The following is a 19,264-nucleotide window of genomic DNA, read 5'->3' on the forward strand; positions in this document are numbered from 1 at the left end:
GCTTCCTTCATCGGCAGGTAGGAAATTAATTTATGCATCTGCTGAGGCTCTGATTCTGAGAAGCCACTGTTCCCACCAGCGTTGCTAGGCAAAAGTAGTATTGTTTGCTTAAACAGCTGTGATTAAGACACAGAACTGCTTGTTGCCCTTTGTGGCCAATTTTCCAGAAATGTCTCTTTAAGATAAGTGGTATGAGGTTGGCAGTGACTTATGGGAAAGGAGAGGGGAAATCCTGGTAGGTTTATGCCTCCTGGGCTTGTGATACGCCTATGTCTATGGATGCTGACCCCTGGGATTGGCTGCCTTCCACTGAAGGGCATTGGTGAGCCAGAAAAAGTCAGACAAACAACACAGGGGGCAAAGGAGACTGAGGGAAAACACACACACACACACACACACACACACACACACACTAAACTGTCAGCAGTTGCAGAGGAGGGTGAAGGGCATCTAACATACACAGGCAGAAGTGGGAGAGCTGTTCTTTGTTCTTCCTGGGTCCTTTGCAGCCTGGAACAGGACAAGGAGCATCACTTTTCCAGGCTTGGAAGTTCCTGGGTTGAAAGAGCATAGGAAAGCAGGGGCTGGCATTTCCAACTGAGTTTCTGGGCCTGTTTGAGGGGACTGAGACAGTGTGCTGCTGACCCCCTCCCACATGGGGCATGCTGACCCCTGAGCATTGGGGCTACCTCCTACAAATACAGGTGGTCCTTCTGGATCCTTGATGCTGTTCTAAGGTCTAAAGGTGATGAGAAGGAATGACCCAAAGAGGAAGCATGTCTGCTTTAGCCCTCAAATGAGCCTAGAGGGTTGCCACTCAGGACTTTCCTGCTCCTTTGCCCTTCTGAGAGTGATGTTCTCCCAATGGCTTTCAGGTTCACTGCTCACTTCGAGTCTCTATTCAAAGTTTACTACTTTAGGAAGGTCTTTTCTGATCATGCTACAAAAATTAACTCCCCACCCCATGATCCCTGTCATTCTGTCTGTTTGTTCTTCCTTATTTTTCTCCTACAGAGCTGCCTGATGTAAGAATGCAAACTTAATCATTGGCCCCAGCATAAGAATGAGAGATTCATGAAGTCAGGATTTTGTGTCTTTGACTAATACAGTGCTCCCAGCACCTAGCACAGTGCCAGGAAATGGACACCTAAGAAGTAGAATAACTACATATAAATCAATAAATCAAGGAACAAACAAACTAACCTGGCAAGACTTACTGACAAATCCATGTGCACTGATAACAGCGGGTCATGATACTTTTCTCCTGACTGTGGATTTCTAGATTTATTATGGTCAAAAAACATGAATAAAATTTTTCATGGTTCATCCATTTATTATGAATAATTTTAGTTTTTGAGCTTGATTTTATTTAATAACTTATTTTAGGAATTCTTAATTTCCTTTAAGGCTATATTTAACAATGATACCTTATATTTTTATGCTACTTTGGACTTTACACAATGATTAGGTTTGTTATCTTCTTCATTGTGGTAGGTTATGATTGAAAGAAAACGCACTTAGGATTCAGAAAATTGTGCTTGTGAATCCCAGCTCTCCCACTCATTATCCTGTGCCTTCAACTCTGTGAATCTGCAACATGGAAGTGTATGCATACTGTCCTTGTGGCCCCAGAGACTTCTGGGTGATGAACAGATGGCACCTGCTATTGTCATTGTTACTGTTATTGTCATTGCCTTTGATTTGCCCAGTATCATTGGGTGATGTGAAGGATAAGTAGGTATCAGCTCCCTTCAGGCACAAGGGGGCTGCACAGGACCCAGGAATTGATAATGTGCTGAGATCCGACTCTGTGATGCAGCCATGTAGACAGATGATGAAGAGTGTGATAAGGAATTGTTATTGACCCCACCCATCCCAAACAGCCACTGTCCAGGAAATCCTGTTTATACTTACAGAAGGACAGGCTTCAGCAAAGAGGATCCTGAAGCTAGTGAGGGATAAACATCACTGCATTACTTTTTAGGAAAAAGAATGTGCTCCAAGGCAAGCTTTGTAAATATCAGGCAGCTGCCCTCTTTGCAGATGTCCCCAATGGGCAACATAATGTGACCAGGGTTAAACTCACAAATTATGATTAGCGGTTCTTCCAGGAAGCTTACTTTCATTACAGAACCATTTGAACATCCAGAAGAAAACAGGAAATTGGAGGCAATGCTGTAGTATCCCAACAGACTGAGATCCTGTATTGTTTTAAAACGTATAATCCATCTTTATAAGTATACAAATATATCATAAAATGCATTCCTACAACATCTATCTGCACAGACCTTTTCTATAGTTTGAGTTAATTACAGAGATTTCAATGATGCCCAAGGAAATAATACTCAACAAAGTCAATGGGTAAAACCAACCTCCTAGGATAAACATAGTTTACAACTCCAAGGGAATAAATGAGGCAGAACAAATAATGCAGCTTTCTGCAATAAACATTTAACAACTGGAGTTTCCCATAATAAACTTTCTCATAGTGTTTCACATCAATAGTCCTGAGACTATTCAAAATAAATCTTACAATATTATGGGGAAAAAATGTTGTCTTTTAGAAAGGAGATATCAAATTTTAATTTTATGGCAAAATACATACCATGCTTTCAGATTTGATGTAAATTTGAAAGTAATAATTTTGCAAGTAGTTACTGCTGCCCCCATCTCGTTTTAAAATATTCTCAATGCATGTGTGTGAAACAGTCTTAATTTTTGGCCTTTCTTTATAAACTACAAGCTGAGCCCATAGCTTCTGTTTAGTTATATATTATAGCCAAGACAGGGTCAAAGATTTTCTTGGTGACAGAGAGGTGAGTCTATGAGTAGATTCAGAGAAGCAGACTTCATAAGGATTGGGCATGTATCCATTAGCTGGTGAGCCCCAGACCCTTTTGGCGAGTAAGGTCATGAGAAGTGGAGGAAACAGTTCTTGCCCTTGGGAAGCTTACCAATAATGACTGAGACATGATGTAATATAGGAAACCAACAAAGAACTATTCTAAGATTATACATTGTATACATAGTCTGTCCAGCCTGGAGTGGGTGTGTGTTGGGGAGCAGATCCCTTTAGAATGCCAGCAGGCAACTACCTGGAGACAATTCTGGGAAGCAATGAAGAACTAGAAATCTCTTTTCTTTTGATTTTCCAATTTGCCAGATTTTTGTCAATTGTGTTCTGGACATTGGAGATATACAAAGGAAGAACAAAGAGCAGATGTTCTGGGTGCATAGGCTAAGGGCAAAAGAAGTTAGCAAGGTGACCTTTCCCAGAGGTCTTCATGTATGGTTCAGCTCTTAGAATGTGTGTATGTCAACTGAAAGGTGCGGGAAACACACTGGCTCATTCCCGCAGGTCAGGATGGTGACTTTCATTGTCTAAACTGTTGCCAGAGTCTCCCTGGTGGTTCTTCCTGCTTCCATTCTTGCCCGTCATGGTTCATTCTCCACACAATGCTCCTTGACCTTGGACACCAAGATCCAGAGTTAGTAGAAAGTAGACAAACTCATCTTTTTCTCTTAGTGGGTTCATTAGAAATTCTCATGGGCTGATGTACCCAGCATCCATACATACCTTTAACTGATCTGTCATGATTTCTCTCCATGTCCATGGGAAGTCCTCACAACCTTTGTGTGCTTGCATTTCAGTTGCCACAAGTGGTCCTGCCATGGAAGAGTACACTGTTGATATTGAGATCAGTTTTGAAAACACATCCTTCGTGGAGTCTATCAGAGCTCGCTTGAACAGCCTCAGTTTTCCAATTCAAGGAAACAACACTGACCCAGCTACTGATATTTTAAGCATAGAGCTGACAACTGGTGAGTAAGACACCCAAAGCTTTAGAATGGATGGTTGGGTGTATCAGGAGAAAAGCTAACTGAGATCCTTATTGTTAGGGCATGTTATACTTAGTACGCAAGGGAAATGACTCAACAGGTCTACTGGTGTGATTTTATGACTTCACAGCCTCCCAGGATAAACTCCTATCAGTAAACTCTGCAGCCAGAGTTTCCTTCTTTGAAGTGGTTTGCTTGGTAGTCTCTCTGATGGTTGCCGTGAAGTTCCAAGATATGACTAGATCCTTCGTGATAAACTATTGGACCCTCTGCCCCAGGGCAATCAATGGGTATAGCAAGGACAGTTTCAGGATATTAATAAGTATCAAATTCCTTTCTTTTTGGAATCATAGGTCAGGAAATAGAAGCCAGACACATATCTGGATCAGAAGCAAGGAATTAAGCAGAACCTCTCAGGCCTTGGATTGGTTACTGACTCACTTCCAAAGTCATGCCATCTCCTTTGTGTCTCAGGGAACCATCACCAGAGACTTAGTGTCCCAAAGGGGCCATGAGATGAGGCTGCCCATTGTCCTAAAAATGTTACTGCTCTGTAAACTGGAAAGCACTAACAGATGTTGAGTTTTATTATTCTAAAATGAAGACAAGAATAAAATTCTTATTTTTCAATTCTCATTTTTATGTCAATCCCCATAAAGGTCTTTCTTTTTTCATTTTTGATTCTAAGTATATGCTAATGGAATCTGACATAGCTCCCTTAAAGCCCCTTTGAATACCATGTTTCAACAAATTCTACCATGGAATTAATTTCCTTGAGTTAGTGGTTTTCTGGATTGGATGTCAATATGTGGGTCCTCCAGCAATGGTGAGTTTATTCTGTTTCCCAAATGAATTTATGCATAGAGTTCTTTCTCTATAGAATAGCTCATAAAACTCTTTGGGACATATATAGGAAACACCCCTCTCTGTTCTTGCTCAACACAGATTCTCTGCCTCTGAAATTATTTTTTTCTATTTATAGGAAAAAAATTAAATACTGGATAGATTTTTAAACACTTTTGTTTTTCTTCCCAACTTTTTATGAAAACCTTTGGTGTCTGTAGTGCTATAAAGCAAATTTTGTAAATAAAATAGACCAGTAGATATCCAATAAATAAGTGATTTTTAATCGAATACCTTGTGATCATGGACACTTGGTCAGTAGGTTAGTTCATATCACATGTGCTCAATATAAACATATGAGCAAACTGTCTCACATTTCTTTTATTCTATTAGAGCTGATGTGACTTCAAAGGACTTTATAATTTAAACAATTTTGGAAACTTGAATTAACAAGTTTCCCTTTTAAAATGCAATTGCCCTTGGAAGGTGTAATCTGTCCTTCCAGAAAGACTGGTCATGCACACATTAAAGAGTGAATTCTTTCTGATATCTAACTGTGAAGGAGATCTGCCAAAACAAAACAAAACAAACAAACAAAAACATGCTTCAGCTAGGCACAGTGGCACATGCCTATAATCCCACTGACTTGGGAGGCTGAGACAGGAGGATTGCCAAGTTCAAAGCCAGCTTCAGCAAAAGCGAGGTGCTAAGAAACTCAGTGGGATCTTGTCTCTAAATAAAATACAAAATAGGGCTGAGGATGTGGCTCAGTGGTCGTATGCTGCTGAGTTCAATCCCCAGTACAAAAAAAAAAAAAACAACTATGGTTCAACAGAGCAGAAAGAGCCTGAGACTCATGAACCTCAGGACCAGCAGAGAACAGCCAAGGAGAGTTCGCCTCAAAGGGAATGGGGAGAGTGTGTGATTCGGGTCAGGCTTGTGGGCTTTGCTACTGATTTCTGAGAACCATTGTCCTCTTCCCATACAACGGCTTTCCTTATGATCCTTTCCAAAAATTCAGTTTTATTAATAGTGAATAACTGAGGATGTTTAAGGTTATACAGTGTGTGTAAAGCAACTAAACAACACCTAGAATAGTAGTAGTTGGTTTGGAAATGACAGCTTTGTCATTCCCCCAAGCCATGATTGCATTGTACACAGGTGTCTAAAGTCTTTCAAATATTTCTCCTCATCTCTTTTCTTCCCCAAAATAAAAAAAAAAAAAAAAAACAACACTTTAGCAGTGAAATTTCAGGACAACAAGAGATTTTGACAAAGAGATTCTTTTTGATTCTCTTCAAATTACCCCCATCCATTGCCTGCCACCCACATATAATTTCTTCTGTACCTCACACTTCTGCCAACTCCAACCTACTGCTGGGAGACAGGATTGTGTCGTGTTCAAGGAATAATTGGAACTTGCCTGTCCTTCCTATTTCAGAAATGACTATTTGATAGCTTTCATTTGCATAGGATTTGGCCAGGTTATCCTTTGCAGAATGGACAGCTTCGAATGAGAGGACTTTGGACCAGCTTTACAAACCGACTTAAAAGCACTCTGTTTTCACAGCATTTTTGATGTTCCCGCTGAGATCAGAGTCCATTTGGCCTGTTCACACTTGAATGTAAAAGGCTCAAATTTATTTGTCTTCTGTATCTGTTATCTGCTGCTGCATAACAAGTTACCCTAAACCTTAGCGTTGTAAACCAACAGAACTATTTATCTTGAAGTTTCTGACAGAAATCTGGGAGCAGCTTAGTTGGATGCTTCTGATTCAAAGTCTCTCATGAGGTTGTAATTGAGCTGTCAGCTCGAGTTGAAGTCATCTGGAACTAGAAAATCCACTTCCAAGTTCACTTATGTGGTTGCTGGCAGCCTGTAGTTCCTTGCTACCTGTCAGCTAAAGATCTCAGTTCCTTACGACGTGGACCTCTTCATGACATGTCTTCATGCCATGGTAGCCAACTTCCCCCAGGAAAATGGAGAGAGAGAAACAGAGAGGAACAAGCCAGAGGAAAGCTGGAGTCTTTAATATCCTAATTTCAGAAGCTCCATACCATCATTTCTACCATATTCCATTGGTCACATGGGGCCACCCTTGTACAGTAGAAGAGAGCACTCGAAAAGAGTGTGAATACCCAAAGGCAGGGGTGGGCAGGGGCCTTCTTGGAGGCTGGCTCCCACCGACTATGTCCTAGAATCTGTTTATCATCATAGATTTATGGTGGTCATTTGCTATTAGGCAAGATCCACCAGAAGATGACTCTACAGTCATCAGTCACTCAATAATTTCATCACCATCTTTCTGATGGCCATGCCTGATGGCATTGTGGGGCATATGTGCATTCAGGAACTTGTGCAATCCTATGAAATTTCCCAGAAGAGCAATATAATAAGTCAAGTTAGGATTTCCTACCAGTACAGATACTTGCAGTCTATAAATGCAAATGTGGTGACTACCTTCTCTGTCCTCCTCTTCCTGTTGATGATAGTATGCAGGCCTACTGGAAATGAGATCTGGTGCTCCTGCGAGACAGGCTATGGGTGGCCTCAGGAAAGGTGCCTCCACAGTCCCACTTGTCAAGAGCAAGGCAGCTCTCTCCCAGGGCACCGCTGCAGTTGCCTTAGGGGACTTCCTTCAAAGGGACCTTTCTGCCAGCTCCAGGGAGGTAAGTACCTTCTCATGAATATTGTTGGAGTGATTCAACTTCAGCTGAGGCAGATGTTTCTCTGTATTCAAACATCAACATGAGATTTTCAAGTATTGCTCTGTGTTGTTCAGCAGATGTTACCCTGAGAATGAAGGTCAGACTAAATGTGGAATTTCCAGCAGACCTTAAGAACACATCCTCTGCCCTCTATAGGTCCTACAAGACTGACCTGGAAAGAGCGGTACGTTTTGGCCCCAGGAAACTCTCAAACCAACAAAGTGTGTGTGCAGAACTGAGTTCATTTTATTCATAGTAGACAGTAATCTATGGTATGAATTAGAAGTATTTCATATCCATCTTGGATGGCGAATTAAAAAGTATTTGAATCAGTGTTCAGGAGACATTGTGGTCAAGAAATCAGCTTAACCTATAAGTAGAACTTCTTCTCAAGGTGGATCTGATTCAGATAAGATTTGGTGGCATTGATTCACTAAAATCTATTCAGAGGCCCTGGTCTAGAAACATCAATTGTTTCATTTCTATTCTTCACACACCACATGTATAAGAATCCTAACATCTGGTGAGCAGACCAACCTCAGAGCAAGCTCAAACTGCTTCAAGCTTCTTTATGCTACAGGTCATTAGACACTCATACGAAAGACAATTTAAATTTAATCATGTAAAAAAGGATATATCCCGTGAATGCTAATCCACTGCCAGATGCTCTTCTAAAGTGCTCTGCCAGATGCTCTTCTAAAGTGCTCTGCACTAGATCAACTGTAAAACCTTAATGCTATTTCTGAGTTAAACTCACTTGAAACAGCTTCCCAACTGGTGTAGTGCAGATTATTCAGGTGGCCTGAGGTAATGACTTTCTATCACTCTCAGGGCAGCTAAATCCCTGCTTGGGGCCGGAAGCAGCCTCTTGCTTAACCCAGTGGGCCATATAAATATTGTCATTTTCCTTGGGTGCCATGATGGAGTGCTTACCCAGAAGAACTCTTGGACCTCTGATTTGCATATCTGGCATGTCATAATTCTACATAGAAGGAAGCCCTTTTCTCATGTACCAAAGAGAGGGTTACATGTTAACCTTTGGATCTCATCCACACAGGTACCCTACATTTCTACCATGTAACTTCTTTGTATATGGTAGCTGCCTGTAAATTTAATTTGGGTCAAATAGAATCTCCTGTGGGGTTGGTGTTTAGAGGAACAACATGGGATAAAAACATCATCAAAAGCTATATGAGCTCAACTAGTGTAGCAATATCATCAAATGAGGAGCAGGTACTGAGGTGGTCTCCCATATGTCCCTCCTGGCCCTTCAGCTGCATGGGGATGTGGTTGAGTCCCAAGTGCTCTCTCTGGTACCCTTGATGGCATTTGCTTCTTCTTAATGATGAATGAGCTCAGTGACCTGTGTCAGATACGGAGACTCCTTAGAAGGACTTATTTGGACTTCCCTGGCTCAGCCTAGGATGGTTTTATTTAACCTTCCTTATCTCTTCCACATAGGACCCAATGGCTCTCCCTGCCTTCCCCACTCCCCATCATTTTCTTTCCTGGGCATCTGTCTGAGCAATTTTTTTTTTTCACATTTAATCTTGTGTGTACTTCTCCAAGAACCCAGACTGACATAGGTGGTCAGGAAATGCTTTCTTAAGGATCCCCTAATGCCAAAATATAAAGAAGAAAATTTTACCCAGGGTGATAAGCAACATGGGCTTTCTACTGGATTTGAAATCTTTTGTGTCTCACATCAGCCTCTAAAACATGATACTCATCTTGCCTTATTTTCCAGTTCCAGGAGGGTTACAGAATTTTACCAGGCTTCAAATCGGTGACTGTGACAGAGTTCACGTAAGAGTGCTATAATTTGTTCATTTCTATTTGATGGCAGAGATCAGCATGTCAGTGAAGGAGGAAAGAAAACCATTAGTGGGCATCATGTGGAATGCTTAGCAAGAACAGTTTGTTAGACATGAAGACAAAAGCCAGATTATAGGGGTTAAAAGGGAAATGAGACACTGAGAAGAGTACTCACCCCTTACAGATACACCTATATAAAAGTAAGGACAGAAAAAGATGTGGCCACTTTATGTGTGCAAGCATTTTGCAAAGAGATAAATTTTCAGTCTAGAGAGTTTAGAAATTTAAAAATAAAATAATGTTATATACCAATGCCTTTATGCAAGAAAATTCTTGCCAGCCAGTCAGGACCCCAGAGTTGCATGCTTGTTCCCCTTGGAGTTGGGTACCCTGTAGCCTTGAGTGGATTTTCACACTATTTTGAGGACTTAGTTGCAAATCTTAAAAAATCAGGAATCTGTATGGGAACATCCAGGGTTTGGGCTTCATTAACATTCCATGTATCTGGTAAGGCCAAACTCCCTGTGTGACAGCCATCAGCAGGTTTTGCTTGGTGGCTGGCTCCCATGACCAGGGGGTGGGACTCTGTTCATTAATTCCCACCTGCAAGTTTTTTCACCTGTCTTACCTGTTTGCAGACTTTTGGGTATGCAAGCTCTGCCTAGGGTTTTCATCCAGAGTTTGAAGATAGGTTTCTTTTGGTGATTTCCTGAGCATAATAGCCCCCAGGTGGTTCCTGCTATTTGTTTTCCCATGCAAATAAATCACAAACATCTAGATTCTTCCAGGTGAATTGCTGCTTTACTAAACTAAGTGTCTCTATTCAGCAAGGGCAGTGTGAGTGTGTCATATGAAGTCCAGAGTAAAACACCACCACCTGGATTAATTCAGAAAGCCAACGAGCAAGTCATGCAGACTCTTAATCAGACCTACAAAATGGACTACAGTTCCTTTCAAGGGGTGCCTAGTAGTAAGTGAAACCTTGCTACATTTTCCCATCTGTAGATTCCATCTAGATGGTAATGGTGTTGATGGTTATGCTTAAACCTTGAAAATCATTATGATATATTCTGTGGAGAAAGACTTTCTGGTTCCTGGCACATAGGATTATGTGCCATCTCCCCCTCTCTAATCAATACTTCTCAACTTGGCTTGTGTCACTGCATTGGGATATAGGGGAGAGGGGAGCAGGGAACTTCCAACAGGGCCATCTATTTCAAGAAGAAGCCTTCTGAAAGAAGCCTTCTAATGTAGCAAGAAGTTTGAGAGCCACTGCTTTACATCATGTGGTGGTAAATTGTTTTTTGTTTGTTTGTTTGTTTTGTTTTGCTTTAGATGTTCTCCCCACTTTACAAATGGGGTTCAAAGTTGGGCTTTGGTGTGTCTGAAGGACACAAAACCTATTGTTAGTTGGCAGCTAGTAAGTGAACCCAGGAGAGCAAGATAAACATAGGAGTCGGCCAGCAGATGTTCTGCATAACTCAGGTCTGCAGTCTGGAGCAAAGGCAATAGCTCTTCGGAATCTAGTATGGGGGCAGATACTGACAGGATGGTGTAGGCACAAACAAAGGAAAAGGCCCCTTGGTCAGGAGTCAGGTCAGCTTCACAGAAAGTTTATATCCTATGTTTATGTTCTCTGCACATACTTTCAAACATTACGTCATTTTTTAACATAAAATATTCTAAGTGATAAAACTAGCTAAGGAAAGTATGAGAAATATGTATAATGTTAGAATGTAATATAATATAAATAGCGAAAATGAAAATTCAGACTAAATAAGACAGTAAAACATAAATAAAAATCAGAAAATTAAAGAAAAGAGAATAAGTGGCCTGAAAATCTGGCTCACATAGATGCAGTCTCAGCAATACCACCCTCCCCTGACCGTAACACCAACTGGCCAACAAACAGATGTGCTTTCTCTGCCCTGAAGAGTTCCTTTCGTTCATCATACCAAGGGCTCAGGAGAGTAGCAGATTTTTGCATAGTTAAATTGCAGGTGTGATTTCTCTTTCCCCAAAATTGCAGTCATGTGGAGGATAGGCAGCCATATAAATGAATAAGTGCCCAGGTTTTAGTTGTTGGACTCACTGTCCATCTGGGCACATGCTGCTGATAGTCCAGTTCATGTGGTGTATTTGCATCCATGACTTGAACTTCCAAAGAGCAATGGAGTCATTGAAAATGGCACTAAACATCCTCTCACCCCTACACAGAGTCTATATCCATCTCTGTCCTCCCTCAAAGACCAGAGTGGGATTCTGTGATATGCAGAGCCTAGAGCAATAAACATGAACTGGTAGCACACTCAATTCCACAGGGAACTCAGATGCCCTCCTCCTCTCCACAGTGTAGGTAGTGTTAATCCAGAACACAGACATCCCAAAACTCATGTTACTGCATGAAAATTTTCTCCTCCTCCTCCCCCTTTCCCCTCCCCCTCCCTCTTCGACCTCCCTCTTTCCTCTCCCTCCTCCTCCTCCTCCTCCTCCTCCTCCTCCTATTCTTCTTCTTCTTCTTCTTCTGATGATGATGATGATGATGTGGGCATGAGTAGGAGAGAAAGAGGGCAAGAAAGAAGAATGTTGAATGAATGAGTTGGTATCAGGAACTTAGTTTTAAATCCATCTTCACAAGATGCAAAAGGTACATGGCGTCTTTAGAATAGATCCATTTACTTTGTCCTACATTAATCCTCTGGTGATACTTTATTAAACAACAGCACACTTGTTCTTAATTATTCCTGCTAAATTTATATTAAATTCCATTTAACCATATAATATTGGAAGTTCCATGAATTTTACTTATTAACCATAATCGTAATGAAAACAGGGACATTTACCACATCTTTTTTTATTAATTCTAGAGTGTTACTTCTATTTCATATTCACATGTCCTGTGAGATAGATGTCATTATTCCCATTTACAGATGAGGAACTGGAGGTTGATGGAGGGTGAATGACTCACCCAAGGACACATAGCCAATACCTCAAGTTTGTATGACTTCAAAGCTAGTGCACTACATTAAATACTCACAGATGGTTTTGCTTCCCAATAGTTAAATGAGATTTTAAAAAAGAAATCTTATTGTAACTAGTGGTCTTAAAGAAGTGGTAAGATACTAATATTTTGACTAGAACATCATACTACCCAAAATTAATTTTATGGTGACTTATTCCCATATTTATTATCTATAGAGGATCTTTCCTGGGCTTCAGGCCCCACTCCTCTGGTTTTCTCAACACATGTAAGTCATGTCATATAAGGAAAGGGCATCCACACAAAAATGGATACAAAGATAACCAACATGATGTTTTTATCTGTGTAATGACAATGCAGTGATTCCCTGGAACTTACTACCATCACAGTAATAATAGCTGCTGATTTCCCAAGTCCCCTCTCAAAGTGATTTTCACTGTTCTCATTTTCCAGAAAACGGAGCTGAGGTTGAGTGAGGCCAAGCAGGTTCCCCAGGTCCACACAGCTGCACGTGGAACAAAACCCGAATCCAAATCCACACCTGTCTACCTACTAAATTCTCATACTTAAGGGTCCATAGGGATCAGACCTTGAAAAACTTCTTTGTCCCCAGGAAGGTTTTACTTATTATCAATAACAAATTTATCTTCCCATTTGTAGCTCATTATACACTTAGAGCTTTCAGTGGGCACAAGATATGAGTAATTGGTGAGAAGCAGTTGATATTATTCCAGTCAGTAGCAAAGAAACCCCATGCTTATCAGCTTGGATGACTTTTTCATAAATAAATGCATTATTTTCTACCAGATTTTTGAAATATTGAAAACAGCTTTGGGCTCCCATTACTACCATTAGGAACTCCTGAGTGACCTTATGACACATGTTACATAGGCCCCAAACTAGAAGGTCTGCCCCTAGTACCTAGCAGGCTATAGCTCTGTGGGTCTTGGAGGCAGTTTGGGGAGTGGAGTGAGGAGCCATGTGGCCCACCCTGAGCAGCATCCCTGGTGCTCAGGAGACCTCTTAAGATTCCCCAGCAGGGGTGGCACCTGGATTCCATTAAATTTATCTGCTCTGGGATCCTAACACCTTTTCTTTGAATTTCCAGATGAAACTAAGTTCACTGTCATACCAGAAATCATCTTTGAAGGGGACACAGTAACCCTGGAATGTGAAAATGAAGTTTTGTCCTCCAATGTGTCTTGGTACCGGGGAGAAAGACACATCCAGAACAACAGCAGATTCTCCATTTACACCTCGATGCCCAACAACATAACCTCAGTATCACGCCTCACCATCCACAACATCACTCAGGGTGACGCGGGTGAGTCTTCCTCAGTGTTTTGTTTGAGGAAAGGAACAGAATGCTCTTAAAGGAACAAACCCTATAATGTGTTAGCTAAGTTCTGCTCTCTTCAAAAGGAAGTATTCAGGCTCAATACTTCAAAATTGAAAATTTATCCTGTGATCTTAAATTATTTTCTAAATTAATTAATGTATTGTTATTATTTTTTTACTATGCTGTATGTTCTTATTCTTTGAGTTTTCAATTAAATTCTAAAAAAATTAAAGTAGCTTAATTAAGGTAGAATTGATGTGGAATAAACTGCACATATTTAAAGTTCTTTAAGTTTTGACCTATGTACACCTGTGAAACCATCATCAGAATCAAGATAGTGAACCCCCATCATCTATCACCCCCAGCCCCAGATTTTCCTGTCCTCTGCAGTAATCTGTCCCTTTGGCCTGTCCCCAACATCCTGTCTCCCCAGCCCCCAGCAGCCATAGGAGCGTAAGTCTTAATTCTTCATTTTAATCCAGATATCAACAAGTCACCTCTATTTCTCTGCATTAAAAGGTAGGCTGTTGACACATGGGGTATATCACATCTTGGCCAATTCTGATTTTACCAGAGGGTTAAATAAGATGTCAAAATTTTTTATCTTCTAAGTCTCCAAAGCTTTCCCAAATTTTTTCCCTCCTGTTTTCAGTCTTATTCCTTACTAGCAAAATCCATGAGACTGCTACAATCAGAACAACTCTCTACTCTGTACCTGTGGCATCAGAAATCTCTGTGTTGATCCTCAGCATTTCCCAAATGTTTCTTAAGGAGCATTTAAACCAAGTCTCAGGTGCTTTGAAAATGAGGCCTCCTGATGTAATGCCATGCTGCATGAGACAAGACTATCATTCATCTAAGGCAAGACATATGTGGGGTAATAATAAATGATTTTGTATATTCTGTGCAGGTGAATATCTTTGCAAACTGATATTGGATATTTTCGAGTATGAGGCTAAAAAAAAAATAGATGTGCTACCCATCCGAATTTTGGCAAAAAAAGAAATGAAGGTGATGTGCGACAACAATCCTGTATCTCTGAACTGTTGCAGTGAGAGTAACGTAAATTGGAGCACAGTAGAATGGAAGCAGGAAGGAAAAATAAGCATTCTAGGTAAGAATGTTAGATAAGATGTTCTTTGGCAAATAGGCCTTTGCTTGCTTCTTGGTCATGTAAAAGATGAGAGATGGGATAGGAAGTGGGGGGAATATCAGATGCCTGTCTTCTTTTTCATTTTTGATCTTCAAACTATGAAACTAGGTTTGGTATCAGCTTCAGCTGAGCCATTTAGAACAAAACTCCAAAAATGCAGACACACGAGTGTCATGCTTGGTTACAGATGAATTTTCAGAAACAGAAGACCCAAGAGAGAGTGATCCTGATGGCTGAGGTCCACGGCATTTCCAGCCCATAAAAAAGCTTGTCCCTCCTTGCTTTCTTTTTCACCTTCAGCAAAGAGCTAAGGAGGAGGTCATTGGCTTTTCATTTGAGGTACAACTTGGGACTTCCTGTTTCTGTCTCTCCTCTTGGTATTAAGTTATATCCTTAACTTCAATCTTTTCTCGGTGTTTCCAGCTTTTTATCTTTTTCTGTAGACATGTTTGTCCTTCAATTACTTCATGACAGTTTCCAATCATGGTTGCTTTTGTTTTATTCAGATCGGACTTGAAGCCCCTACCCTCCAGTTTATACTGATGAATATGGTAATAATAAATAAAAGCAGCAATGGTGACTTCATTTTGTATAACAGCTTATGATTAACCCATTTAAAAAATATATGTGATCGCTTTTAATCACATTTAAGCTTGACCACAAATTTGAAGCTGGCATTTTTACTACCAATATAAAAATAAGGAAATTGAGGTTCAGATTAAATGACTTATCCAAGGTTGTCATAATATGAAAAGAAAAGGATTAGGACTCACCACAGATTTTGTTTCAAAAAAAAAAAACAGTGTTTGTCTTGGCCAACTAAATCATCCAGCACCTGTGTGAGCTGGTCTGCTAGTTTGGAAGGAAGATTTTCCCACCTGGAATCCCAATAGAACCACCATCTAGCTCTTCTCTCCAGAAACTTTCAACTAAAATGTGACTTTACCCATGAAAATCATTAGTGTGGTGAGCCTGGATTTTCTAAAGCTTTTGCTATTGGACAATGGAACAAAAAGATCCATTTACAGGCACATTTTCCAGAGCACATTTACTTTGCAAAGCTGATTTCACCTGCAGCATTTGTATTTGACTTTAAAGACCACAGGAGAATGGAAAAGGCCTTTCTTAACTGTTGAAAATACTGACACATGGGACCATTAGTCACTTCCCTGCTTTTTAAGGAAAAGGAGGTGTAGGCATCCTGAAGGAACTGCTGGGTGGGAGAAAGACCTTGCACAATTCCTGTGGTACTGACTGAAAAGCTTTCAACTCTGAGAGGTGACAAACCTCGCCCTTAGCAGAGGAACCAGGAAGTCTGCGCTGCAGATACTCAGGGACCTCTCTCTGGCGGCCACCTCTGCGTCCATTCCTAATGCCCCAGTGTGGACTGAGCAGACTGCAGAACAATGAATTTCCTGCCCCAGGGCTGGCCGCCAGGGGACCTACACAGTGAGTGCTCTGATGGATTTAGCCTCTGCTCTGGCACCTTGTCCTTCTTCCTTGCCTCTTGCTGCCCCCTCTCTGCAGGTCTCTTTCTCCAAATGCCACAGCTTCTTTCAGCACCCATTTCCCCCATGTCAGTAGGAAGCACTGTAGCAAAAGATTTCACCCCAAAGTATTTGGAAGTGAAGGTTTAACCTCCTCTCAGAATCAGTTGTATTTTCAAAGCCCTCTGAAACAGGCAAGGCAGAAAGTGAGTCCTCAGCCATGGGGGAATTTCTTCTCTTTTTCCCCCTTCCTTCCTTCCTTTCTTTTCTTTCTTTTTTTTTGGTACCAGGGATGGAAGCCAGGGGTGCTTAACCACTGGTCCACATCCCCAGCCCTTTTTAGTTTTAATTTTATTTTCTTTTTACTTTGAGACAAGGTCTCACTAAGTTGCTTAGGACCTCATTAAGTTGCTGAGGCAGGCTTCAAACTTGTTAATCTTCTGCCTCAGCTTCTTGAGCCTCTGGAATTACAGATGTGTGCCATTGCACTCAGATCAATGGGGGAATTTCTAACTTTGAGAGGAATAACATTCAATGAATTCAATGATGTTCTCCCACTGAACTCAGGAAAAGGGAAGGGATGTTCTTTAAGGGCACTGTCATTATCATAAAAGTTACTGTGGCAGATTCAATGCATTCAACTCTGTGTGTTTCTCTTTCTCCCCCCTCCTCCCCATCCCAAGGTAGCTACCATTATCACCATTTTATAGGTGAGGGTCTGGGGTATTATATAATCCTGAGCAGAAATCTTGGAATTACAAATCACCCCTTCTGCAGAAAGCAAAGCACCAACCTATTAGCTGCATTCTGTACCTTCCACGCGGACCTGGACTTGCACAGCCAAGGGTATCATAAGGAACACTGTGTGCATGGTGACAATACAGGGGTTCCACTTTGTTTGTGAGTTTACCATCTCTTTGGAGCCTTATGTTCACTCTCTCCCTACGAGAGCTGCCTATTGTTCCCTGGTTAAGACCTGTGTGCTGCTGCTTTGTGTTTACTTATCTCCATTTTCTTATTTGACTAAATAATCCTCTCTTAAAGCAAGATCTTATATTAGTGCCCAACAGAAGACTTATTAACCTTGGCACTATTGACATTCTGGACTAGATAATTCTTGGTGAGGACTGTCCTGTAGGATGTTCAATAGCATCCTTGGTGTCTACTCACTACTGTCAGTAGCACACAGACACAAGAACAATACCTGTCTTTAAACATTGCCAAATGTCCTTCAGAAAACTAGAATTTCCCCCAAGGTGAAAGCATAACTGGTGTGTACAGCAGACCAGAATGGAACTACTCTAGTTAAAAAGGAGTGGAGACTTGGATCTCACATAGCTGATTATACTAAACCCAGCTCCAGCCCTGGAAGCAGCTTAATGGAAATCTAGAATCAGTGCTGATTCAAACACACAACATACATCCAATCCACATCAGGATCATGAGCCCCATTTCTGTCTGTTAAACTGTAATTGTCTTTCAAGGCCTAAAATAAATCTTGCTCCTTTCTGACTTCATTCTTAATCTCTCAACTAAAGAATACCTCCCTTTAATCTATGTAATATACTGAGTTGTTTCCTATGGAGCCTATCCACTGAACATTACCATTATTTCAGTATGTTTCTTTATACACTCCATCCTGCATAGCTTATTCCCATGTGTGCTAGTTTGATGAAAAGAGTGGATCTTTAAGAATGAGTGAGGGTCAATATAATGCACCAATAAAAAAATATGAAACCCAAAAGAATCAGTAGAGAGGAGGAGGGAAGATGATTTCAGGATGAACACAGGCATAGAGGTGTGAACCTGCAGGGAATGTCAAAGGTCCAGGATGTGACCTAGATTCTACAAGAGGGATGTAGAACAAGATCAAAAGGGGAGAGGCATATTAAAATTATATTGAGAATAAATGCCATATATCACACTAAGCAGATTTTACTTTTTCTATACACAATGGTAAGATTTTAAAGGTAAAAAGAAGATAGTCAGATAATCTGAAGAGAACTTTATAAAAATAAATATTCATGTAATGTAACCTATAGGTTCAGGGGACAAATTACTAAATACAGAGGCCCAGCTACAATAATATGTCAAGTGCAAACAACAAATACTAGAACCTGGGCAAGTGGCTGTGGATTGACTATAAAATGTTTCAAAAGCATAATCTAAATTTTTTTTTTTATATTTGAGTAGAAGTACAATGTGAGGAAATGCAAGTGATTAAAGATGACTTTAAGATTTTTAATTTGGTGAGCTGCCAATGGCAAAAAGAGGAAATACTGGAAGACGTGCAGGCTTTGTCTAGGGAAAAATAAATAAATTGCATATGCTGAATTGGAGGTACCTGAGATGTCAAATCAACACTTGGGCAGTTGCTTCTAGAATTTCCAACAAGGGTATTTCTCTCAGAAGAGAGTGAGAAGTCATCTGAGTATAGTATTTAATAGGAGCCACAGCTGGGCACAGCAGCACATGCCTGTAATCCCAGTGGCTCGGGAGGCTGAGGCAGGAGGATCATGAGTTGAAAACCAGCCTCAGCAACATCAAGGCACTTAGCAACTCAGTGAGACCCTGTCTCTAAGAAAATACAAAATAGAGATAGGGATGTGGCTCCTTGGTCAAGTGCCCCCAAGTCCAATTCCGGTACCCCCCCCACCAAAATAAATAAATAAATAAATAGGAGCCATAGCTGTAGATAAGATTGCCCAGTGAGAGAATCATGAAAAGATGAGGAAAGATGATTATCAGGACCCTTGCAGAAAGGTCAGTATCCTTGGGAATATCTGCACTGAAGAAGGGAATAGAAAGGCAAAGAACCTGGAAATGAGGCACAGAAGGAGGGATGAAGACAGAGGAGAAGCAGGAGAGACCTATGGGAGAGACAGTGGTCAGCAGCATGACATGCTAAAGTCCAGGTTGAAAAGAGGAGGTTGACATTGGCCTTAAAGAAACACTCTCGGTAAAGAAGAGAGTGAAAAAGGCCAGTTGTAAAGATTTGCTGAAAAAATGGAAGTGGCACAGGTAGAAAAATATGTGGCAAAGTTAGAAGTATCATGGAACACAGTGAGGAAGCAAATGCCCTGGTGGGTAGAGGAGCT

The 19,264-nt window shown here is 40.9% G+C and overlaps 1 protein-coding gene across 6 annotated transcripts in view; it reads left to right on the forward strand.

The window, feature by feature from the left end:
• The window catches only part of Adgrf5 (adhesion G protein-coupled receptor F5), an 88,410-nt gene that overhangs the window by 49,057 nt on the left and 20,089 nt on the right, over positions 1-19,264 (forward strand). For 4 of the 6 annotated variants that reach the window (XM_071613333.1, XM_071613331.1, XM_071613335.1 and 1 more), the window contains 7 exons: positions 3,652-3,822; positions 7,177-7,353; positions 7,467-7,576; positions 9,140-9,198; positions 10,035-10,177; positions 13,296-13,511; positions 14,437-14,640. In XM_071613333.1, the coding sequence (XP_071469434.1) occupies positions 3,652-3,822; positions 7,177-7,353; positions 7,467-7,576; positions 9,140-9,198; positions 10,035-10,177; positions 13,296-13,511; positions 14,437-14,640 (1,080 nt within the window). The remainder of the gene's footprint in view (positions 1-3,651; positions 3,823-7,176; positions 7,354-7,466; positions 7,577-9,139; positions 9,199-10,034; positions 10,178-13,295; positions 13,512-14,436; positions 14,641-19,264) is intronic. The other 2 variants (XM_071613334.1, XM_027938288.2) reach the window with 1 other exon arrangement.

Source organism: Marmota flaviventris, chromosome 6 (genome assembly GCF_047511675.1).
Source record: "Marmota flaviventris isolate mMarFla1 chromosome 6, mMarFla1.hap1, whole genome shotgun sequence".
Taxonomy (NCBI): Eukaryota; Metazoa; Chordata; class Mammalia; order Rodentia; family Sciuridae; genus Marmota; species Marmota flaviventris.